We start from the raw sequence: 23,072 nt of genomic DNA on the forward strand, positions 1-23,072 counted from the left end.
TTTGAGCAGTACATACCTTCCGGGCGTTTTGTCGAATACCTTGCGGGCGCCGAGCGGCAGCGAGCGGCCGGGCGCTGTTCGTCGGAGGACTGCCGCGCGCGAGGGGCGGCGGTGACTAGAGGAGACGGAAGAAGCCGCCGCGGCACGGGGATAGGTCAGGGAAGCGCCGGAACGGTCGCCGGGTGGTGCGGGCGGCGGCGGCGCCGCGACTGGATGGGGTAGTTGCGAGCGAGCACTCGAGAGTCCAGCGCGCAGGAGCGGGCGCAGCAAATAAGTGACGCGCGATGGCGTTTCAACCCGCGCGCTGAACTAGATATGCCGCGCGCGCGGTTTTTACGTCTCCGCTGAAGCGTCCGGAACGGTAGCGTGGCGCTTAAGCGCGGCTGTCGGAGATGCTCTAAGCACTCTCGTTTTCAGTCCCAAACAACGCCATACAAGCCAGTCCCGACTCATTTTTCATTTTGGATCTGTAATTCAAGCTGTTAATCCCAGCAGCTTTGGACACGCGTCCGCGCGCCACTGCGCAAGCGATGAGATCGCCGAGTTGAGAGTCCAGGTTTCCCCGCTGGGACGTACTGCATGCGTGTAGCAGCAACAAGAATCTGAGGACGGGATGCACAGCACAGCAGCAGCAGGCCAGCAGAGCAGGTAAAGGAGAACAAGGAATCGAAGAAAGGAATGATGAACCCTGCTCATACAGTGACACTTTTCTCAAACCAAAAGTTTCTGAAGATTTTACCCAAGACCAGAGGAAGATAGGCACCTGCTAGCTAGCTCGCCAGGCCCTCCATGGATCCCTATCCCCGCCGGCGAAGCAATCCAGCGAGCGAGGGTGCCGTGCCCGTCCGCCTCCACCTCGATCTTCCTCCCCCCTCACGTATTCGTGTTCCTTTCTTCCTCCCCTACTGTACTTCCCCTCCATTATTTTTTCCTTTCAAATTGATGGGCATCGCTGGAGGCGCTCGGCCGATCGATGCTTCCCGCCATATTTATACCCGCGCGCAGGCAAAACGGCCATACCCACACGAGCTTCGAAGTCCTCTTCTCGTTTCGCTTGGAGACGCCATGGGTTCCCCGTCCAGAGCCGCCCTGGTGCTCGCGCTGCCTCTCCTTTGCTTCCTGTCAGGTACGCATTTCAGTTTCAGTTCCATGATTGATCGGCACTGTCGAGCTTGGTTCCGGTCAGAATTTTGACACGTAATTTGTGTCCACGCAGGCGCGACGATGCGTGCCGAGTCGGCCAGGATGTTCACCATCATCAACAAGTGCGAGGCGACGGTATGGCCGGCGGTGACGCCGGGGGACAGCTTCGGCGGGGGCGGGTTCGAGCTCAAGACGGGGCAGTCGGCCGTCTTCACGGCGCCGCCGGCGTGGTCGGGCCGCATCTGGGGCCGCACGGACTGCGCCTTCGACCAGGCCGGCACCGGCAAGTGCGGCACGGGCGCCTGCGGCGCGGCCCTCAAGTGCGGCGCGTCGGGCGACCCGCCGGCGAGCCTGGCCGAGTTCACGCTCGCCACCACGGACTTCTACGACGTGAGCCTCGTGGACGGCTTCAACCTGCCCATCACGGTGACCCCCGTGAGCGGGCGCGGCAACTGCTCCGTGGCCGGCTGCGACGGCGACCTCCGCGACACCTGCCCCGCCGAGCTCTCCGTGAAGGGCCCCAGCGGGAAGACCGCGGCGTGCCGGAGCGCCTGCGACGTGTTCAACACCGACCAGTACTGCTGCCGCGGCAAGTTCGGGGGGCCGTCCACCTGCCCGCCCACGCCTTACTCCAAGAAGTTCAAGGAGGCCTGCCCGTCGGCGTACAGCTACGCCTACGACGACCCCAGCAGCCTCTTCCAGTGCTCCGGCGCCGACTACGTCGTCACCTTCTGCGCAAACAGGTGACGGCCCTCTAAAATTCCGCTGATCTTCACGCTTCTAGATTGCGAGCTTCCATTTTTGGGTACCAATGCATACATTCTTGCGTTTCTATCAGGAAGCAGTCGGTGTGCACGCACCACAACAACAAGCTCGAGTGCGGTGGCTCAAGCCGACACATGCCGATCATGTCCGCCATGATGCTGCTGGTGCTGTTCGTCAGCTTTGTGGCACTGCAGTTTCCTATGTGATTCAGGGCAACAAAATTCAAGTTGGATCTCGGTATACCTTTGGAGTTTGGAGAGGAAACGTTAGCGATCTTATTTTTTTACCTGTGTTTTCAATCGTCTGTCCTGGTGTGAATGGAGGCGTCGCCACAGCATGCAGTACACAATGCCTGGTTCGTGTGAACTTTTTTAGTGGACCGGCCCTTGCCAAATGTAAATAGTACTACGCAAATGTAAGTGTGCTTCAGAAAGTTCTTCCATTGAAATAATAGAGTTTGATCACGAGGCGGCACATGAGAAACATTCTGAGGCCATTGCAATTATCTCCAGCTTGAACTTCAGAAAAGCTAAGACATTATTGATTTTTTTTGTTTTCAGAAAATTTGGCTAAGTAAGAAAATTCTTTGGTTTGATTTGGTTGGGGTGCACCAAGCCCGGGCAATAGTGCAATGCCCAAGCGACACGTGAGGGCCCCAGTAGCAAGCTACTATAATGGACCTTTCTTCATAAAAAATAAATTTAATATCATTGTGGGCGTGTAACCCACATATCAGATATTAAACTAATAAGAACAGATACTACACTTGATCTTAGCCAAAAGACCGAGAAATGTATGCTTTGAAACGTTGCCCTGAGTCTTCTTTTATTGCTTCCTGGACCGACTATGCCACTTTGTACAGGCGAGGTGGGATTAAACGTGAATCAGAGTTGAGAGTTTGCAGTATGCTTGAGCAGCCTGCCTCTGTCCGTGCTTCCCTGTAGTTGGGCTTCATAAGAAGCCCAGGAAGAATTTCACAGCCCACATGGCTGACGTTGGTTTTCCTAGTATAAACGAACTGGATGAGTCTGGCCTAGAGCTCCTATTGGGCGCCCGCGTGCGTCCAATAGTCCAGCTTCGCTTCTGAAGGGGTGCGCGGACTCGAGTTCCCGACCTCACGTCGAAACGAAAGGCAGCTAGCCAGTCAACCTCGCAACTGTTTGTGAGTAAAGCATAGAGCTAACAATAAAGTACATTATTTTCAGAGAAAATGCTAATACCATTTCAAAATAATGAAAGCAATTTTGAATTTCGAACAATCTTTTTGAAAAGTGAACAATTTTTTAAACAATGAGTTTAAAATACATAGTGAACATTTGTTAATATATGGTGTACATTATTCGAATAAACACTAAACATTTTTTTGGAAAAATATGGTAAATATTTTTTCAAGTGCAAGCTAACAATTTTTGATACAAGATGAACATTTTTGTACACAGAGAGCATTTTTTAAATTTACATTTAACATTTTTTTAATGTAATGAACTTTTTTGAAAGGTGAACAAAATTTTAAATCATGAAGAAAATTTGGACTCATGAACATATTTCAAAAAATTAAACAAAATTTAAATTCTTACCTTTTAAAGAATTGAATTTATGAAAAACCACAAAAAGAAAACAGGAAAAAGGTGAAAATAAAAAGAAAAATCATTAAAAACAATGAAAAAACAGGAAAAAAAATCGGTTCAGGGAACCTTCTAGAAGGTTAGAAGGTTCCAAAAACCGGCTGTTGGCTTGAAGTGGGCCGGCACGTGCGCATCGCTCGCTAGCTTCGATTTCAGCTAAACTGCATCTGTTTGCCGCACACGCGCGGCAAATAGGATTCGCCAGTATAAACGGACTGGATGATGCTGGCCTTTGGTTATGCTAGTGCTATTTACATACCTATAGCTGGACTTATTACTTATCTCTGAAAAAGAAACTCCGCTTTTTAAAGAAACTGCATCTGACCTGATATAGATTATCTTAAGCTCATTTTCAATGCAATGGCTAAGGTGCAAGCCATGGGTTCTGAATCATAACGAAATAAGATAGCTTTCAGTTTGAGCGTGTATTAATATAAAAAACTATGCCACTTGTTTGCATTATTAGGTGGCACAGAGGTCAGGAGCATCTTCAATAATTCATGTCAACAATTCTCTATGTTCAGAAATATAAGATGTTTGAATATTTTAATATGGACTACATATGAACCGAAATAAGTAAACAAATACACTAAAATACACCTATATATCCGAAAAATAGTTAGAACATCTTATATTTATGAACGAAGGAGTATGTTTGAAGGGTTATCACTTATCACATCCGCTTTGATGATACCGAGAAGAGAATGAGCCACAGTAACGAGAAAGTTGGTGAAGATGTTTAGTAAGCAATAAATGATTTTTGTTTATTAATATCACAAAGGAGACACATGCACCCGATGAACAAACGTTGAAACCAAGGTGCATCCTTAGTTGAAGTCATAGATCCGTGTGAAAATTTGCGCTTTACTTTGAGCCATTTGAAACACTTGTAATGATTGTATTTTTACCAAAACTAAGGTTTTAAATTTTTGCAGGTTATTTTCAAGGCCACCAGTTGGATCCATACGTGGTTGTTAATACGCAACAAGGAGGATCGAGCGCCCACGGTCTTTGGGTGCATCTGATGAGAGATGGTCTCTCGAAATTTGTTCAACTGTTTTGATTGGCAGACTACTTCCTATGATTTTTTTATATTCACCCTTGGGGCAGCCATGTGTAGCAATTTTTGTGATCAGATGATGACCTTTCAAATAATAAATAAATGACTGTGTGCATTACTCGATGCAGAGGCCGATGGGTATTCCCTCTTTCCAAAAAAAAGTGAATAGCTGCCCCTCGGCCTCTTTCCGAAGGGTATTCCCTCTTTGGAAAATGAACATGTTACAGTAAAACCGAAGGGCCACCCTACCCAGCATGCCCCTGAGTAAGCAATATTCCGACTACATCTCTTTCTAACAACCACCTTCTAAAACTAAGCACCCAAATTATCATAGCCATGAGCATGAATGTTACAAATTTCAAACAATCTAAGGAACTTGCCACACAAGGTGTCTCTCTAAAAATCAGTTATCTGCCCATTGTCCACTTGTGTTATCCCGTCTCGCAAGTACAAGTCTTTAACCTTCAATAGACCAGCCCACATATGTCAGAGCCACTTTGTTTTGTGTTTAACAAGCCTGGTCCCTCTGGTAATCTAGTATTTAGCTTTGAAAATATCTTGCCAAGGTCCCACAACAGCTTCAAGTTTCCACTACCATTTGCACAAAAGACTAATGCTGGATAGTTTTAAGTTTTTCATCGCCAAACCTCCTTTTGCTTTGGGTTTGCAACAAGGGCCCACTTAACCATATGGTATTGTTTTCTTTCAGCTGCCACACTGCCAAAAGAACTTCCTTAAGACCTTGTTCACCTTCTTAATCACAATGTCATTCATGAGAGTATTAACAGAAAACTACCACAATTTGACCTACTCTTCAGAAAAACTACCACTTTAGAAAATTTTGCTGAAAGGTACCACTCTACGACTAATTTTCTTCGAAAACCACCCAGTCTGACAATTGCCCGATTCAACCAGTTTAAACCCGTCTATGATAGAGATGGCCCACATGTAAGCGCTGATGTGGTATAGTAGTCAAACTTTGTTAGATTGACCAGTAAGTTGGGCGTTGTGACGTGCAGACCCACATGTCAGCATCAATCTTTTCTCCCTCAAGACAGTTTTTCTTTAGGCCATTTCCTCGAGCATGTTGTAACTTGTATACATGACGGAGCACGAGCTGACATGGCCCCTGTCGAAGGAGGAGAGGAAGGGCACCAGAGTGCGGACGAGCGTGAGCAGTCGCAGCCGCGAGCAGCACTGGTCCTGCACGGGCTAGTGGATGGTGAGCACGACGGTCTTGATGTGCGCGGTGGCCATGTACTGTGTGTGGTGGCCATGTCCCTGGCCCGCACCTCCGCGACACCCGACGACGCGCATAGGGCTGACCGCGAGCCCGTCGAGGTGACCTCGATGGTGAGGTAGTGGACAGGTTGGCGCCCACCGAGACGCCGGAGATGAAAGTCGATCCGGGCGAAGCAAGCCGACCCTGCGAGGCACTGGTCGGCGCTGGCGCCGAGCTCGGCCTGGCCGCACAGCCAGGAGGGGAAAGTCGTGCCATCCTCGATGGCTGCGGGCAGGCGGTGTTGCACGGACAACATGGCGGTTGGGAGCTCGACGGCCGCGCGGAGGAGAACGGGTGTAAGGTCTGCTAGGCGAAGGAGCCGAGGCAGTAGTCGCCGCCATGGAAGTACACCAGCATCGGGAGCTTGCCACTGCCGCCACCGACACCGACCTATAGACACGGACGCGCCGTAGATTGGGAATTCCAAGGAAGAGGCTAGAGTTGACATATGAGTCCCACACGTCATAACAATCATTATAGCGGTCAATCTAGCGGAGTTGACTACTCTGGCATGTCAGTGCTTATGAGTGGGCCCAACCTGTCATAAACTGGTTTAAAACGCCTAATCGGGCAATTGTCTGGTTTGGCAGTTTTTTTGCAAAAAAAAAAATAGTTGTAGAGTGGTAGAAATCTTCAACAAATTTTTCTTAAGTGATAGTTTTTCGGAAGGGCCAGTCGAATTGCGGTAGCTTTTTGTTAAATACTCCATTCATGAGGAACATGGACATATGATAACCAGTTGTACTGAACAAAGTTGAACTGATCAGAACTAATCTGCCACCAGGAACAGAGAACTTCCCATCCAGCCATCAAAGATGCTTTCCCAAGTATCCAATTAGCGGGACCAATCAAGAGAGTGTAATCTAGAGGCACAACCAGGGACCCCAAGATATTCCAGTATCATCATAACTTCACTTTTCAAGAAGTTATTTTTGAGCCCCATCATAGCATCAAACAAATAGAGGATTAGTTTCATATGGACAACTGAGTCATATCTCGCAAAGTTCATGCTGAGTACATATGCAATTGGGTAAATATAATTACCAAGATAGAAACTCTGTGTGATAAAATCGCCTCCCAGAACCCCACCACTCCACAACCCCACTAAAGGATGCTTCATGGGAGAGACTATCTGGTGCACCAGGCGCCCGACTCCAATTTGTACCTTCTAAAGTTCACACAGACACAATGTAAATCTATGTTCCGCGGTGTTAGAAAATTCTAGTCCAAAATTAAACTATAACTCAAAAGCAAAACAAAAAAAAAGTTTGTAATCAATGGTGATAAGCCAAATCTGAAGCCCAACTTACATTAGCTACTATTTCATATCGAATTTTCCTTTCTATCCACCACATTTGCTATGAATTTTCATTAAATTTTTATGTTATGTTCGATACAAGTGTTATCTATGTCCTAATATTCCGTCACCTCCAAATAAGTCACACCACTGCACATGGTCATGGCTTACCACCACCTCTTCGCACTTGTCGTGGGCGTTTTCCGCGTTGTAGACCTAGTGGATGGCCGACAACCTCATGTGTCCTAGCAAATGGGTTTGCTGAAGAAGGTGACGGTGTTGGACATCAATGACAACCGCCTCCTAGGTGTTGTATGTGCGGCGGTATAAAGTCAAATGGTATTCCGAACTGGGAACAACTCAGGTGGTTAGGTTTCTTGTGGTGCAACTAGTCCACTCATGATTTTTCTTGTGGTGACTTCATAAATTTCAAGAATTGCCTGCTTAGTCTCTGGAGGGTGCTATGTGCGCCTCTACGTTTGTATTATGTTTTAAGAAAATAAATAAATGATATTTGCAATGAAAGGAATAAAAGAAAATTGCTTAATCAAAAGAAAAGTCAACTCGATCCATTCTTGCAACACATGAATGCATGTTGCTCTGCTGACAACTCAGGCTTGACAAAGCATCTTCAGCATTGCTCTATTTTCTTCTATACACTTGTGGCCGTTGGTACTTAACTAAGCAATGACGACATATGAACTAAACTAAGCCGGGAGAAGACTTTCGGCACGAATATCCCGATCAATCCTGCGCTGACCCTGCCAATGTACAATATAAAGAGGGATAATGAGAAGCAAGATCATTAGTTCAGCAGGGCAACGTCATACACCGTCTCCCAATCATCGTCAATGGCGTCTGCCGGAAAGGAGGAGCAGGTCAGTGCTACCCCGACCGTGGACGCTGGCCAAGCGCGAGCGCTCCTGAGCTCCGGCGGCGGAGGTCACGCGTATCTGGACGTCAGGCTGCCGGTGGACTTCGACAAGGACCATGCCGCCGGCGCCGTCAACGTCCCCTACTACCTCGCCGTCACTCCCCAGGGTTAGCTGCTTAACTTGCCAATCCCTTGCCTTGATCAGCAAAGATTTAGCCTTCCCTTAATTAGATCTATCGTTGACACCAGTGTTTTTCCTTCCCCTTTCTGTTTATCTCAAGGCAAGGAGAAGAACCCAAAATTCCTGGAGGAAGTAGGTGCGCGCTATGGGAAGGAACAACACTTGGTTGTGGTAATTAACAAAAACTCGTGACCGTTTGATCATCTCCCTCATTTACTGTAGCTACACTAGATGTAATTGTTTTTGCGTGTTTTAATATAATTTTGTGCCCTCGTAGGCTTGCCGCACTGGCGTGAGATCCAAGCTTGCGACTGCGGACCTCGTAAACGCGGTAATTAAGGCCTGCCCAACCCGGTCAATTCTCACTCAATCTAGCTTAAACTGCAAAAACGTCTTATGTTTAGTTTCAGCCTTTCAGGGGTAGTAGTATCTTACTTGTGAGGTGGGTGTACGTGCAGGGGTATGAGAACGCGAGGAGCCTGCAAGGTGGCTACGTTGCCTTCCTCCAGAGCGCAGCCACGGATCAGCAGCCAGCACCTCAGTAGTTGCGAACCTGACTCATGCATGATCAAAGCGGAATAAATTTGGAACTTTTTTACATGTGCCCACCATGTTTTCCTTTTTGAACTCTTCACCATGTTCATGATGATGTAAAAGATACGGGAGTTGTGTGTATGAATGGGAATCTGTCACCATTTCAATGGGCGGGGTTGGGGCATATATGTCCGTAGATTTGTGCTTGAGGATGTTTTTCACATTGTGTCCCATTGATGATTGATTGTTGTCTCCCACCTTGTTTTTGTTCAGCCTTTGGCCTGAATTGATTTGTTCCTTCAGTCTTTACTCTAAAAATCAGAGTCTACTTCAGATTTTACATTGAAAATTCAGAGTCCTCTCTGGTGTGATCGTTTCTCCACTGCTTTTTAGACAAAAAACACCCTAATGATTTTCACTATCTTGTTCATCTTTGATTCACAGGATTTGTAAAATACACAGAAATGAAGTGATATGTCATCTTCAATACTAGTATCAGATCAATATATGCGTTTGATTGTGTGTTGGAAAAAGCGTATGATTTTTGGCATGAGGTTGGACTGGATGAATTTTTTTCTATAACAAAAACTAGTATAGATAAATTATAAGGAAAAATCCTTTTTTTTTTTGAGAAACGGGAAAAATTCCTATGAATTGCAATCCTACGAATCAAATAACCCACGTGAACAAAATACTAAGAATTAAAATCCCCCAGGATTTCTTTATAAATCCTTGAACCAAAGAAGTGGGCTTCCCTTTAGAAAAAAAAGAAGTGGGCTTGCAAATCCTATCACGTGACCTATTTATCCTCTCAGATTTGGGCCATTGAGAAAATCTGAGCCCAACCTATTTTCTCTACTTGGGATTGGACCGGCAGGAGCAGGCTCCAGCCCATACGCCACATTCCGATCGGTGGCGCCGCTCCGCTGCCCAGCGCCTCTCCGCGCAGTCCGGCGGCCGCATCGCCTCCCGGCTCCCGCGAAAGCTATCCAAGGCACGGCGAGAAGCAGCCATTCTCGTGCTCATCTCCCAGTTCACCACTCCCACGTAGAACGGCAGCTCGCAAGCCCTAGCGAATCTCCCGATCCGCAGCCACCCGGCGCGTGCCGGCGGCCGGAATTGAACAGCGATTAATCTCGGGAAGCTTACGAACCGGCGGCTGGCGGCCGGTGTTAGCGCATATGTTTCGACAATCTACAACTCGGAGGTAATCCGCCCAATATTTGTCCTTTTTTTTAATCCGCCCAATATTTGTCCCTTTTTTTTGTTACTTGGGGTTAGAGCAATTTCATCAGTCTTCTTGCTTAAACTTGGGGATATTTGATCATGTCAACTTTGTCAGTAGTTGCTTTTTGGAGGACCAATTTGTTATATCTGCAGCCATCTAGGTGGTACCTAGGTCCTCATCTTTGTATTCTGATCAAATTGTGCATTTTGTACACCTCCTAACAACTTAACAAGGCAGCTAGTTAGAAAAACAAACAGTCTGTACCTTTATTATTCAGCAAGCTAACAACATACAACTTCAAAAGATTCTATTAATTTTTAGTATGACACAGTTGAGGTGGATACAAAGATATGAACAACCAAGGCATGTTCACCTCTATCTATTGCATACTAGACCATATATATTACAGTTGAACTGGGCTTAGCCAAAATATCTGAATAATACTAACTGGTCATATAGCACCCCTACCCCAAAGAAAAGACCAAATGCAATTGCAAAGATGACCCTCATGCTGTATTCTTTTGCAGAGATGATGTACACGGGAGCTTCTTCAACCGAACTGCAATCCCTAATAAGCAGAGAGCCACACAGCTTTGGGTTCCCGTTAAAACTAGAAGTCTGAAACGTGCTCAGCTGACCTGTTTTGGAATAGGTCCTTTTAGGTCGTTGTTAGAAATGTTGAACTCCGAAAGGAAGTGAAGGATCTCAAATGCCATCGCTCTTCCGATTACTGACAACAATTGGCGGTGCTTCTCCATTTGCCTGATGGTGCTTCCCCGCAGGCAGAGCTTGTTTGCTTGCCTAGCGCGCCGGGCCAAGCTTGCCCTGATCCGGCCCGGGAAGGACCTCGCTCATCCAGAATCCGGCCTTGTGCGACCGTTGGGTGCGTTTTGAAGTCTCTAGGCGGCACGGGCCCGTGCAGCTTTGCCTATGGGAGAGCCGTGCAACGGGCTTCACCATCCAGATCTCTCACGCATGGCAAGCCTCGCATATCCTGCCCGGGGCGTGTCGTGGGGGCTCCCGGTGGAGTTGGGGCCCACACACCATGATCAATGCCATGTAGGGGCTCCCTGATGAATGGTAGTGAGAGTTTTCATCCTTCGTTTGCCAGGCTCTCTGATTCTAGATGGTGCGGCTTTTGGTGGCGGCAGTACGTGGGCTGCATGTAGCATACGGGGTGACAGTGGTGGTGCAGTGTGGTGATCTGAGTGAAAAGTTTGTCTTGACATTTACTAGTGCCAGCGATGATGGCGCCTTTGGGCGTCGTTCTCTTGCTTGGAGGCGTTGTTAAGGACTTCACTTCTCCACTCCTCGTACTCTCCAGGTGAAAAAACCTTCATCCGTTTTCTTTCTTGAAAGCGTTGCATTGGAGACCTGGAGCCTCGGTTTGGTGTCGTACGTGGTCTACATGTCTGTTGGCAGAGAGGCTTACAGGGAGCGGCTGGACTGCTGGAGGCTGATGGTGTTCTGGCAGTGGGCTGCATGTGCACACTTGATCTGTGGATGGTGTTGGATGTGCCTTTTTTGTTGTCTCATGGTGGTTGAAGAGTTTTCTTCTCTCCCTGGCCTAGGCGGCAGACGCATGCTGATGTAGGGCGGAACCCTAGGTGGCCGATCTTTCACGAAAGGAGCGGATCCCTACGAAGAACGTGATGAACACGAGGGGAAAACACGAGGGAAACACGAGAGGAACACGAGAGAAATCACTCAACCAACAAGAATAGATCACACATGCGCTAGATCGATGAACACAAAGGTAAGATACAAGATCCAAATCCAACAAAGGACGATACAAGCGGTAACCGGTTCTTCTCCGTGAGGAGGTCTTGATGGGGGCCACCCAAGAGGGGGTCTTGAATCCAAGGTGATCTTCTCTGTAGAGGGGCCGCGGTCTCTCTCGTGGAGTAGATCCGTAATGGATGAGCAAAGCTCTATCTCACATATGAGCTAATCCTTTGCTAACCCTCGAAAGAGGAAGGGGATGGAGTATATATAGTCTAGGGGGGCGAAGAGGTACATGGGCTTCGGCCCTTTACTGTGCGCAGACAGACGGAGCCGGAAGTCCGGGCGTCGGGCCGGATGTCCGGGGCTTTAGGAGGGGCCGGATGTCCGGGCTGGCGTGGATGCGTTCTGTGCTCTCTGGATAGGCGGGGTCGGATGTCCGGCGAAGGGCCGGATTTCCGGGCTTTCGGGAGGAGCCGGATGTCCAGGGCATGGGGCCGGATGTCCGGGCCCTGTAGCACTTCGACAGCTGGGCTGCTGCTGTTGTTGGCATCTTCAGGGGCCGGATGTCCGGGGCCTGGTAGGTGAACTTGCCCGTTTCCGTTGGTTCTCTTCATCCATGGACTTGGCGGCTTGTCCGTCTTCACGTGCATCTTCGTGAGGGTCCTCTTGACACCTGATCATGCATAGCATATCGGACTTAGGTAGTAGCCATGTCTCGAGTGGATCATATGTGATATCACTAAGGAAGGAAGTCACCTTGTTCTCGAGAGCTCTAGCTCGTGCTCGTGTCATGGGTCCTCTTGGCTCTTGATGAGACGATGGTAGGTCCATGGGGATGATCGTAGGATGCTCCGCATCACATGCCTCACAGTGGCAATACTGTGGCGAAGTTAAAGTCGTTGGGTCATGATCGCGACCTTGTAAAACACGGCAATTAAGGCCTGATTCTACGATGCTATATGCGGGCTTAAATTTTTGTTGTAATTGTGCAGACAACTTGGTTTGCTCAATAATAGTCAACTAATACATTATTAAGAACCATTGCACGTAGATACAGAGATGTGAACAACATAACTGGATACTAGACCATTGCATACTTGATCAGATTACACTGAATTGGGCTTAGCCAAAATATCTAAATAATACTAACTGGTCATATAGCACTCCTACCCCAAAGAACACACCAAAGGCTGTCACAAAAATGACCTTACTGCTGCATTTTTTTGCAGAAACGATGGAGATGGGAGCTGCTTCAACCGAACTACAATGGTTAATAAGCATAGTGCCGCACAGCTTTGGGTTCCCATTAAAACTAGAAGCTTGAAATGTGCTCAGCTGGCCTGCTGTTGGAATAGGTCCTTCTAGGTCATTGTTAGAAATGTTGAACTCCGAAAGGAAGTGAAGGATCTCCAATGCTGCAGGAATTTCACCAGTCAGATGGTTATTAGACAAATCTAACCTCTGAAGGTTAGTGAGGTTGCCGATTGATTGTGGGATCTCTCCATAGAAGTTGTTGGAACTCAAGTTCAGGTAAAGGAGTGCTTTCAGCTGACCAATCTCTTGTGGGATCACACCTGTGAATTTATTGTTACCGAGATTCAGCATTTTGCACCAATCACTGTTTATGCGGTATTGAAGTTTTGATGGATCCACAGCATAAATAAGTAGATCAAGGTCAACGAGACTTGGGTCCAAATAGATGGCAGGCTTATCTGATTTTAGCATTGCCATCTCCATCAAGGTGACTGGGATTTTCCCAGAAAGACTGTTGGTTGATACGTCCAGATGGAAGAGGTTGTTTAGGGAGTTAATCCAGCTTGGCATTGGTCCAGTAAGTTTATTTTTAGATAATACCAGTACCTTCAGCCTTGTGAGCTTTGATAACCAAGTAGGTATCCTTCCAGTCAATGAACACTGGTGCATGGCGAGAAACTGAAGATTCTGAAAACCGTCAATGCTTTCATCTTGTGGCATGGCCTCATTCATAAAGTTTCTGCCAATAAGCAGAGTGCTGATGTTCCTGCAGCTCTTAAGAGCATGCAAAGCTTTTGTGATATTCGTAAAGGAGTTTCTACTAAGTGATACGAAGGACAGGTGCTTCAGATTGCCTATTCTCAGGGAGATCTCACCATGGAAATGGTTGGCTGACAACCGCAGTGCAGTCAAATTGCTGCATGAGTAAATGCTTTCTGGAACTATGCCACCAAGATTATTCTCCATGAGATCTAAACTTTTTAGATTCTGTAGGGTGGCGAAGTTTACCTTCCCTATATCTCCAGTGAGGTTGTTGATCTTCAGATCAATGGTTTTGAGATTTGTGCAGTTGCTCATAGTTGATGGCAGCTCCCCAGACATGTTATTGCTGCCCAAATGGAGCTCCTCCAGCCTCCTGAGCTGACCTATGGACTCTGGGATGGCTCCACTGAAACTGTTCCCTCCAAGGTCAAGAGTAAGCAGACTACTGAGTTTGACTATGTGTGCTCCATCAAGTTCTCCTTGTAAACCACCATTGTTGGGGAAGGAGAGGTACTCTAGCGAGGTAGCGTGGAAGATTTCAACAGGCAGAATCCCACTTAGGTGATTGTTGCCAGCTTTGAGCACTTTGAGCTTGGAGCAATTACCCAGTGTGATTGGGATGTCACCACTCAATTGGTTGTAGGAGAGGTCAAGCAAAGCCAAAGATGGCGAGCCAATGCAAAGAGAAGACGGTATGTGCCCAGTGAAGCTGTTATTGCTGGTGTTGAGCGCAATAAGATTCTTCATCACCTTCCATGTGGCTGATGGAAATTCTGAGCCGAACTGGTTGCTTGAGATGTTGAGTACCTGCAGAGGCCGGTCAGTGGTAACCAAGGATGGAAGCTCGGGCAGTGATCCGTTGAGCCGGCTGAAGCTGACATCGAGGACGATGATGTTTCTGGAGAAAATGAGCTCCGCCGGAAGACCACCGGAGAGCGAGTTGTGCGAGAGGTTGATGCGCAGCAGGCTGGTGAGGTTGGTGAGGAACGGAGAGATGGGCCCTTCAAGTCCTTTAGACTCCAGGGAGACCCCAGTGACGGCCCCATCTCCATTGCAGGAGATGCCTTCCCACTCGCAGCAGTCCGTGCCGTTATTACGCCAAGACGTGGCGAGGCCACCATCACTCGACAGCCCGGCAAGGAACTGGAGGAGGTTGTGCTTCTCCTGCTCGGTGCATGCAGTGGCGGGAGAGGCTAAGAAGAGCAGCAGGAACAGCTGCAGCACGACCGGAGGAACTGTGAATGAACACATTGGTTAGTGTTTCTTTCCCCTTGTTTTGCTGTTGCTTGAAGAATGCATGTAGTGGTGGTACTAGCTATCATCTAGCAGTGGATTTATTTGGACATCAGAGCTACTGAACACCATTCATAAGATTCCATATTTCTTGTCATGGGTGCATCTCAGTGCCCGGGGCCACGATCGGTTCGGTGCACAAAGAGACAGTGACACTAGAATAGGAAAGCAACACCCGTGCCTACCCATTATAGCTATATTAAAACCCAATAAACTAGTTTATAAAGCTATCACTTAGTTATGGATGGATTAAATAGTTACCGATTAGTCCAAAATTTTCAAGTAGCAAAGAATCAATCTATTATCTCACTGCCCCAAGTCATCTTGCTTGACCTATTCATTTTATTGCTACTCAAGAGTGCATAGATATAGGTGGTTGTCTTCCTCTACAACTTAGTACCGCATGTTTATGGCATGAGCTAGTGACAGCTGGCATTGGTACCCAGGGCCGTGGGGGTACCAACCTACTTTTTGGCCCAGGGGGTACCAACCTAAATTTTGAAACGTGTTTCATTTCTATGGGAGATATTCTGCTCCACACTTATTCTGTGAGGTCATTTTCCGCCAGCTGTATACCATGATTAATACCCATCATTTTCCGTTTGAAAACTGCTTTATGGTTGTGTTTTTTTCTCATGCTTCTTGTTATTGGATTATTCCTCTGTTCTTTTGTGGCAAAGAAGCTTTGTGCTTCAACTCCCTATATCCGGTTTTCCTCTTGCTATTTTCCTTTTCTTTTTTGGACAAAAAAACAATATGTGGTTGTCTGCATATGCGATAGACATTCCTGCTTTCACTACTCGGCAGCTTGAGTTGACCTGTTAAACAACTGTTCTTGATTAAGTCTTTTTTTCAGGACATTGTAATGAAAATTCATTTTTTTTAATTTGCTTCATGCACTGCCAACCTCTCTTGCTAGCTAAAGGTAGCTAATTTGGCCTCAGATGCAGTTTGCAGCAATATTGTTGTCATGTTTTTCCGTTATTATTTTTGAACATAGACAACTTTTGTTGCCAAAGCTGCTCCTCGTCATAGTTTTGATTGATTTGTGCCCATATTTGCCTTACCAGCTAAAATTTCGGCAAGGGACGGCGAGACACGCCCTTCAAGTCCTCTAAATGCAAGGGAGACTTCAGTGACAGCCCTGTCTTCAGGCGATGCCTTCCCACTTGCAGCAGGCCGTGCTGTTGTCATGCCACGACATGGCGAGGCCGCCATATCGCGACAGCCCAGAAAGGAAACGGAGGAGGTTGCACTTCTCCTGCTCGGTGCATGCGGTGGCAGGAGAGGCCAAGAAGAGCTGCAGGATCAGCTGCAGCACGACCGGAGGAATGGTGAATGAATGCATTGGTTGGTGCCCCCTCTCCCCCCTTTTGTTTTGATGTTGCTTGAAGAATGCATGCAGTGCTGGTGGTAGTTATCATCTAGTAGTGGATTTATTTGCACATCAGACCTACTGAACACCACACATAAGATTCCCTATTTCATGTCGTGGGTGCACCTTAGGACCCTGGTCCACGGTTGGTCGATACACAAAAGACAGCAACACTAGGATAGGAAAGCAACATCCCTATCAATTAGCTGTAGTAAAAGGCTATAAACTAGTTTATAATCTGTCATTTAGTTATGGATGGATTAAGTAGTTACCGATTAGTCCCAAATTTTCAAGTAGCGAGAAGCCAACCTATTATCTCGCTGCCCCAAGGTTCATGTTTAAGTATAATAGCTGAAGAACATATTGGAAGGTTAATTACTAGTTTGCTCATCTTGCCTGTCCTATTCATGGCATTGCTGCTCAATAATACATAGATATAGGTGGTGGTCTTTGGTTACGGACTTACAGCACTAGTTTTGTTTACCGCAAGTGTCAGGCTGGCATTGGTAGGCAGGCCCAAAGGGGGTACCAACCTACTAATGGTCTTTGGTTACAGACTTACAACGCTAGTTTTATTTACCGCAAGTGTCAGGCTGGCATTGGTAGGCAGGACCAAAGGGGGTACCAACCTACTAATTGTTGTGTTTTTCCCATGGTTCATGTCTATGGTGGTATTCTGCTCATAATTATTATGTGGATTTCCCACCAGCTCTTTGACTCTTTGTAGCAGATGAATACATATCCATGATTTCAGTTTGAAAAATTGCTTCATGGTTCTGTTTTCTGACTTTTTGTAGCTAATGAATAAATATCCATGATTTCAGGTTGAAAAACCGCTTCATGGTTGTGTTTTTCTCATGCTTCCTGTTAGTTCCTCAGAAATCATATTAATGTCATTTCCTTTGGGAGAAGTCTTGAACAAAAGCAGAATTAATGGTACATATCACATATGCATCATCCATCAATGTAATATTCCAGATGCACAAAGAATAGCCATGGATTATTCCCCTGTTCTTTTTGTGCATAGAAGCTTTGAGCTTCAACTTCCTATGTCTGTTTTTTCTCTTGTTATTTTGTTTTCTTTTTTGGACAGAAAAGTAGCATGTAGATGTCTTCCTATCCTGCTTTCACTACTTGGCAGTTCGAGTTCACCTGTTAAACAATTAGTCTTGATTATTTCCATTTCATTACATTGAAATTACATTTCATTTTTTTTACTTTGCTTCATGCACCGTCAACCTCTCATGCTAGGTAATTCTTTTCTGGCGACTAATTTGGCCTCAGATGCAGTCTGCAGAAGAATATTGTTGGCATGTTTCTCCATTTTGATTTCTGAACATACACAGTTTTGTTGCTAAAGCTGCTCCTTTTCATAGTTATGTTTGATTATACATGTATCTGCCAGACACAAATTCTTCTTGACAAATGGCACTTTTCCTGTTATATTTCACATTGCCGTGTCTTTCCCATGGATATGAACTCTTCTCTTCTTTTTCTTCTTTTTTTTACTATGGAACTGAAGTATTTTTTCCTGCTTGCGGGATCACCATTCTGTTTTTTGCGTGCCTTTTAATGTGCAAACTGTGTAAACAGTTCCTCCTCTTTGAAAACTAGTGTGGGTCAAAAGGTCTGTTTGGTTTGTGCCTTTGTCGTATCAAAAAGTTTGCTAGCCAGAATTTGGGTTGAGGTTTTACTTGCCAATCGATTGGCCAACATTGACTAGAAAATGCAATAAAGTTGGTTCCCATCCAACAAAGACCAACATGTTGATCATGGCAAAACAAATTGTAGGGTACACTTTGGTCGCAATCCAAAGTTCCAAACATACCTTAACACTAGTTAGAACACACCATTCAGTTTTTAAAGCTGTTTAATTTACCCTTTCTTGACCAAAATAGGGTGGTTTTTGACGGTGCGCTAATACCTGGAGTGGCCCGTCGGGAGGCAAGCCGGATCATGGTCTGGCATTGGGGGCTAGTGGGTTGTGAGGGTTCTGCAGGCCTCTAACCGACACGCGGAGCCCTCCCGAGGAAAGTCTGGTGTCTTGGCTGAGGAGCCCCCTAGGTCGGTTTAGGACACTTGTAACCCGAGGCCTCGTCCTCCTTTATAAGGCAAAACCAAGGGATAGCTCAGGGCATCGACATCATTATCATCGTCTCGGTAGGTACAAACACCCTATACTTGTAACCCCCTCACGCGAGGCATTTTCCATCATCAATTAAATCAAAGTAGGAGTAGGGTGTTACCTCAACAATTAGGGCTCGAACCTAGGTGAACTCCCCATGTACGATCCCCTATGGTACTTCCGGCTACGCTCTCCACCCTATCGAGGCTACTGATGGTTTTCGGTACCGTCAGTTGGCATGCGAGGTAGGGGTTGCGCCGGCCGAAGACCGAATGCAGATCAGATCTCTGCTCATGCCTGGCATTTTACGCCAAAACAAACTTTCGTATTCGGCTCGCTCAAGTTCCCCGCCGATGGGGCGGGACGACAGTACATTGAGATGCCGCCCTTCCTCGTCTAGACCTTGTGCTTCGGAAGCCTCGAGCTCCACCTTGATTAGTACAACGATGTCGTATGCCTCTGTGTCCCGCCATCACTATTGGCACGCGAGGCAACGCTGATCTCGGCAAAACTCGGAACGGCTTGATCTTCAACCTACAAGCCCGCCCGATTGCAAGGGGTGAACATGATCTTCCGGGCTGCCAACACACGACGAACCGAGAAGCTCTCGTGGCGAGCAGTCTACACAACTGCACCGGCTCGCACTGAGTACCTGGAGAGGTTCGACTCCAGCATCACCTTCGACCGCACCGATCACCCATACTACATCCCTCATGCAGGGAAATTCGCCATGGTGCTAGATCTAATTGTCGGTGGCTTCCGCCTCCTCAAAGTCCTTACGGATGGTGGTAGCGGAATCAGTGTCATCTTCTCCGACACATTGGCAAAGATGGGGATGTCTAAATCCCATCTATGCCCCTCACCTATCGGTTTCCGTGGCCTCGTCCCAGGAAAGAAAGTACAGTAGCTGGGGCAAATCTCCCTCGAGATCGTATTCGGGGAGGACAACTTTTGCTCCGAAATATTGTGCTTTGATGTCTCCATGTTCCGGAGCGACTATAGTGCTATCCTAGGCAGGCAAGCATACCTGGCGTTCATGGAACTACCATCTTACGCCTACCTACAACTAAAGTTGTTGAGCCCGAATGGCACCATCACAGTGCACGACAGCGCCGAAAGAGCACTAGAAGCGAAGGTCGCCACCTTGGAATGCGCGGAGGCCGCCCTAGCCTCAGCAGAACAGTCGGCCCGGCTATTGTCTCCTTACCCAGGAAGCCTAAACCTGGTGTGGCCTTCCAGCTCCTGAAAGAAAAAGTTCCAAATGCATCCTGAGGACCCCTCAAGACAACAATTATAGGAGCAGCTTTGAGCCCGGAACAGGAGGCCGCGCTCATACAATTCCTAAAAGACAACCGTAATATCTTTGCTTGGAGGCCCGCTGATATGCCCGACATTCCCGCACGCATCATTGAACACATCCTAGACGTCCGCAAGGATGCGAGGCTGGTAAAAGCAGACCTTCTAACGCTTTGCCACAGAGAAACACCACACAATCGGAGAAGAGATCACCCGACTCCTAGTTGTCGGTTTCATCAGAGAGGTCGCCCACCCCGAATGGATGGCCAACCTAGTGATGGTCAGGAAAAATAACAACTCATGGTGTATGTGTGTTGACTACACCGACCTCAACATAGCCTGCCTGAAGATCCGTTCCGGCTGCCCCGCATCGATCAAGTGATCGACTCCTTCAGGAGCTCTACACCTACCTCAACAAAGCCTTCTTGGAAGATCCGTTCCCGCTGCCACGCATCGATCAAGTGATCGACTCCTTCAGGAGCTGCGAGCGGCTCTGCTTTCTAGATGCCTACTCTGGCTACCGCCAGATTCGGATGAAGGAACCAAATCAAGAGAAAACATCTCTCATTACACCTTTTGGGCCATTTTGCTACTCACGATGCCTTTCGGGCTTAAGAACGCAGGTGCAACATATCAACGCAAGATGTAGAAGTGCCTCCACGACCAAATTGGCATCAATGTGGAAGCATACGTGGATGACGTCCTCATCAAAACGCAGAACAAAGCCAACCTACTATCTGACCACGAGCAAATATTCACGAACCTACGTCGCGTCAGCATGAAGCTCAACCCTGAAAAGTGTGTCTCCGGGTTCCCCTCAGGTAGCTCCTCAGCTTCATCACCTGTTAGCACGACATAGAAGCTAACTTGGAGAAGATCAAAGCCATCGTCGAGCTCGAGCCACCAGAGACCGTACGCGAAGTCCAGAAGCTCGCGGGATGAATTCAGCCCTAAGCCAGTTCATCTCTCGGCTCGGGGAAAAAGCAACCCCTCTCTATAGACTCCTTCGGAAGAACAGGAAATTCTACTCAAGTGACGAGACAAAGGCAACATTCGAAGACCTTAAGCACCTCATGCAGTCTAACCCAATACTGACTTCACCAGCAGAGGTGGAACCTATGCTACTATACATATTCGTCACCGCGCAAGTTAGCGTCGTCATGGCGGCGAAACCCATGATACTATGCATATCTGCCACCCATGCTACTATACATATCCGTCACCATGCAAGCTAAACGGTTCAACACCCGACGTATTACGTCAATGATGTTCTGTCCCCCTGTCAGACACGCTACCCTCATTACCGAAAAATTGCTTATGGTGAGTTCATGGCAGCCTGGAAATTGCACCATTTTTTTTAAAGCCGGAAATTGCACCATTACTTCAAACGCAAACCTGATCACAGTCATCAGCCGCACCTCGCTATGAGATATCATAAACGAGCACTTTTACAGTACCCTGAAGTAAATGTGATCCGTCCATTTGTTCTAATCCGATGGCTCAGCCACGCAGTTCATTTAGTTCCATCTGAGCCTCACCTAACCGCTATCGCGTGTGGTAGCATTGCTTCTCCGCTAGTTCAAATATAGCGATAGAGCTTCATTAGCCCTGGACACGATGGAGAATACAAGCGTGACTTCGGAAGGATGTAATTGGCCAATGATTCCCTAAGGCTAGCGTTCTTGATCTTCTCCTCGGACAACAGGCGCTGGAGCTCCACCGCCTCTACCTCAAGTTGCCCTTTTTCATGAATCATGGCTTGCAAGGTCCAGGAAACAAAAACAAACAACCAACAATTCAACCCACGATCCGTTCATGATTCCAGGTGCTGCACGATGATTATCTATTCAAACTGAAACCGGTTATACAACCAACCTGAGTCCTGGGGGCTACTACAGGCAGAACTTTGGACAAAGAAAACATGCAAAAGCACATGGCAAATCCTTAAACCAGGTCTTTAATAGACCGTGCTTAAGGCTCGGGCACTACTAACTCCGCATCACATGCGAGCGGCAATCATTTGCATAAACGCGTAAAACTCTGCATAAGCAAGGAGAAGTTTACGTGCATGCCAGGTTGAATAGCTCCTCCCAGCTTCCGTAGAGATCGGGATACGGTCTGGGCATGGATGTGGCACTCACACAATGCAGACCTCATGTCCTCTGATACATCTGGTCCCACCCTGCTCCTTCTCAGGAACCGAGTAGAGCTTCTCGAGGATGAACCCACCATGGCGGCTTCTCGCTTATGCCGAGCATCAGTTTCATTCCGACCTCGTAGCCTCATCGGTGAGGCGGAGCGACAGTCTCAGTGGCAGGGACTTCTACATTCTTCGGCCCCATGGTATGTGGGCCGACATCACGCATCAGGGCAATGCCTTGCGGGACCACACCCTCGCCTTTAAGGGTGGCCGAACCCTTCCTCGGCTCAGCATTGGCATGGCATGGAGACATGTGCGGGCCTACCGACTCCAATGCTTGCATGGGTTTTTTCACGACTCCACCAACGGCTTCATCTGCTGGTTCCACAACAGAGGTCGTCACGTGACATAGCAGAAGGATCACGGGGGGAGTCAGAGCCTGGTGAGGCAGGCGGCCTGCTAGCCTTTTTTCCTGTGAGCCTAGAGGACCTGCGATCATAGTACCTGTGTGACTAAAAACACTTATGATAATGTCCCAAGTTAGTGGAGGAGGCCTACCTGCTCAAGTTGGATGGCTTGCATGCCCTGACCTTCGGCCATTGAGGAGGAATCATAATCTTGGGAGGAGGCATGCCTACAACTTGCAGCCTAGATCCTTCACCAATCGGCAAGGTCGGATCTCCCTGAAATCTCTTTCTGGCCTCTGTGCCCTCGGATCCCGATTGGAATTCTAAAGAGAGAGCCCTTGTCCGCTTCTCTTCAGATATGCCTTCTCTCTTCGGCGTCAACGAGGTCATCGAACATGCTTGTGGCAGGCACGACCGATGCGACAGACTGGAATGCTCTTTGAGGATGTCGTGGAGTAGTCAAAATCGTCGAGTCATGAGCGCAACTGATGATGTATGATGGCGCCGCGTTCGTCGGTGATGTGCTTTCTGTTTGTGTTGTGTTCTCGGGCCTTTTGTCATTCTTGTATATCTTGTGGTACTTTAGACCTAGTTTAGCTAGGTGTGGTGTGCCTTTGTGCAGGTTTTCGCCCAATTTTCCTCAAAATACACCGAGCAGTTTCAGCCACCGGCTTCTTCTTCTCCAATGAGATCTGAGCAGCTCTCT

General features: G+C 47.5%; 3 protein-coding genes, 1 long non-coding RNA gene and 1 other non-coding gene across 8 annotated transcripts; 3 read left to right on the forward strand and 2 right to left on the reverse strand.

The window, feature by feature from the left end:
• Window positions 1-957: 957 nt before the first annotated feature.
• On the forward strand, window positions 958-2,396 carry LOC109753384 (pathogenesis-related thaumatin-like protein 3.5). The gene is made up of 3 exons (XM_020312294.4): window positions 958-1,126; window positions 1,217-1,886; window positions 1,982-2,396. The coding sequence occupies exons 1-3, from the start codon at window positions 1,066-1,068 to the stop codon at window positions 2,112-2,114; spliced, it is 864 nt and encodes a 287-aa protein (XP_020167883.3). The 5' UTR covers window positions 958-1,065; the 3' UTR covers window positions 2,115-2,396.
• Window positions 2,397-2,508: 112 nt separating this feature from the next.
• On the reverse strand, window positions 2,509-2,705 carry LOC120967490 (U2 spliceosomal RNA). Its single transcript, XR_005761252.1, has one exon. It is a non-coding gene; the product is annotated as a U2 spliceosomal RNA (small nuclear RNA).
• A 5,222-nt stretch (window positions 2,706-7,927) lies between these two features.
• Window positions 7,928-9,075, forward strand: LOC109753385 (thiosulfate sulfurtransferase 16, chloroplastic). Its single transcript, XM_020312295.4, has 4 exons — window positions 7,928-8,213; window positions 8,328-8,398; window positions 8,505-8,558; window positions 8,686-9,075. Exons 1-4 carry the CDS (start codon window positions 8,024-8,026, stop codon window positions 8,770-8,772), a joined length of 402 nt encoding a protein of 133 aa, XP_020167884.1. The 5' UTR covers window positions 7,928-8,023; the 3' UTR covers window positions 8,773-9,075.
• Window positions 9,076-9,248: 173 nt separating this feature from the next.
• LOC120966235 (uncharacterized) lies at window positions 9,249-17,596 on the forward strand. 4 transcript variants are annotated; one of them, XR_012187307.1, is made up of 3 exons: window positions 9,288-9,968; window positions 12,944-14,983; window positions 16,094-17,574. It is a non-coding gene; the product is annotated as an uncharacterized lncRNA (long non-coding RNA). The 4 variants fall into 4 exon arrangements; XR_012187308.1 differs by lacking the exon at window positions 12,944-14,983 and having other exon boundaries at window positions 9,299-9,968; window positions 16,094-16,373; window positions 17,223-17,596; XR_012187309.1 differs by lacking the exon at window positions 9,288-9,968 and having other exon boundaries at window positions 14,696-14,983; window positions 16,094-16,373; window positions 17,223-17,596.
• Window positions 10,517-16,062, reverse strand: LOC109753390 (tyrosine-sulfated glycopeptide receptor 1). The gene is made up of 3 exons (XM_073501137.1): window positions 12,926-16,062; window positions 12,349-12,387; window positions 10,517-12,263 (listed from the first exon to the last, which is right to left on the reverse strand). Exons 1-3 carry the CDS (start codon window positions 14,979-14,981, stop codon window positions 12,022-12,024), a joined length of 2,337 nt encoding a protein of 778 aa, XP_073357238.1. The 5' UTR covers window positions 14,982-16,062; the 3' UTR covers window positions 10,517-12,021.
• Window positions 17,597-23,072: the final 5,476 nt, after the last annotated feature.

This window comes from Aegilops tauschii, chromosome 6 (genome assembly GCF_002575655.3).
Source record: "Aegilops tauschii subsp. strangulata cultivar AL8/78 chromosome 6, Aet v6.0, whole genome shotgun sequence".
Taxonomy (NCBI): domain Eukaryota; kingdom Viridiplantae; phylum Streptophyta; class Magnoliopsida; order Poales; family Poaceae; genus Aegilops; species Aegilops tauschii.

Excerpts from the sequence above, each read along its gene's own strand:
- LOC109753384 (XM_020312294.4), top strand. The coding sequence starts at position 1,066 with ATGGGTTCCCCGTCCAGAGCCGCCCTGGTGCTCGCGCTGCCTCTCCTT. Across the intron at positions 1,127-1,216 it reads TCTCCTTTGCTTCCTGTCAG|GCGCGACGATGCGTGCCGAG; the intron begins GTACGCATTTCA and ends GTGTCCACGCAG. Across the intron at positions 1,887-1,981 it reads GTCACCTTCTGCGCAAACAG|GAAGCAGTCGGTGTGCACGC; the intron begins GTGACGGCCCTC and ends CGTTTCTATCAG.
- LOC109753385 (XM_020312295.4), top strand. The coding sequence starts at position 8,024 with ATGGCGTCTGCCGGAAAGGAGGAGCAGGTCAGTGCTACCCCGACCGTG. Across the intron at positions 8,214-8,327 it reads CCTCGCCGTCACTCCCCAGG|GCAAGGAGAAGAACCCAAAA; the intron begins GTTAGCTGCTTA and ends GTTTATCTCAAG. Across the intron at positions 8,399-8,504 it reads AGGAACAACACTTGGTTGTG|GCTTGCCGCACTGGCGTGAG; the intron begins GTAATTAACAAA and ends GTGCCCTCGTAG.
- LOC109753390 (XM_073501137.1), bottom strand. The coding sequence starts at position 14,981 with ATGTGTTCATTCACAGTTCCTCCGGTCGTGCTGCAGCTGTTCCTGCTG. Across the intron at positions 12,388-12,925 it reads TTCTGCAAAAAAATGCAGCA|GTGTCAAGAGGACCCTCACG; the intron begins GTAAGGTCATTT and ends ATGCATGATCAG. Across the intron at positions 12,264-12,348 it reads GAAGATGCACGTGAAGACGG|TGCCAACAACAGCAGCAGCC; the intron begins ACAAGCCGCCAA and ends GGCCCCTGAAGA.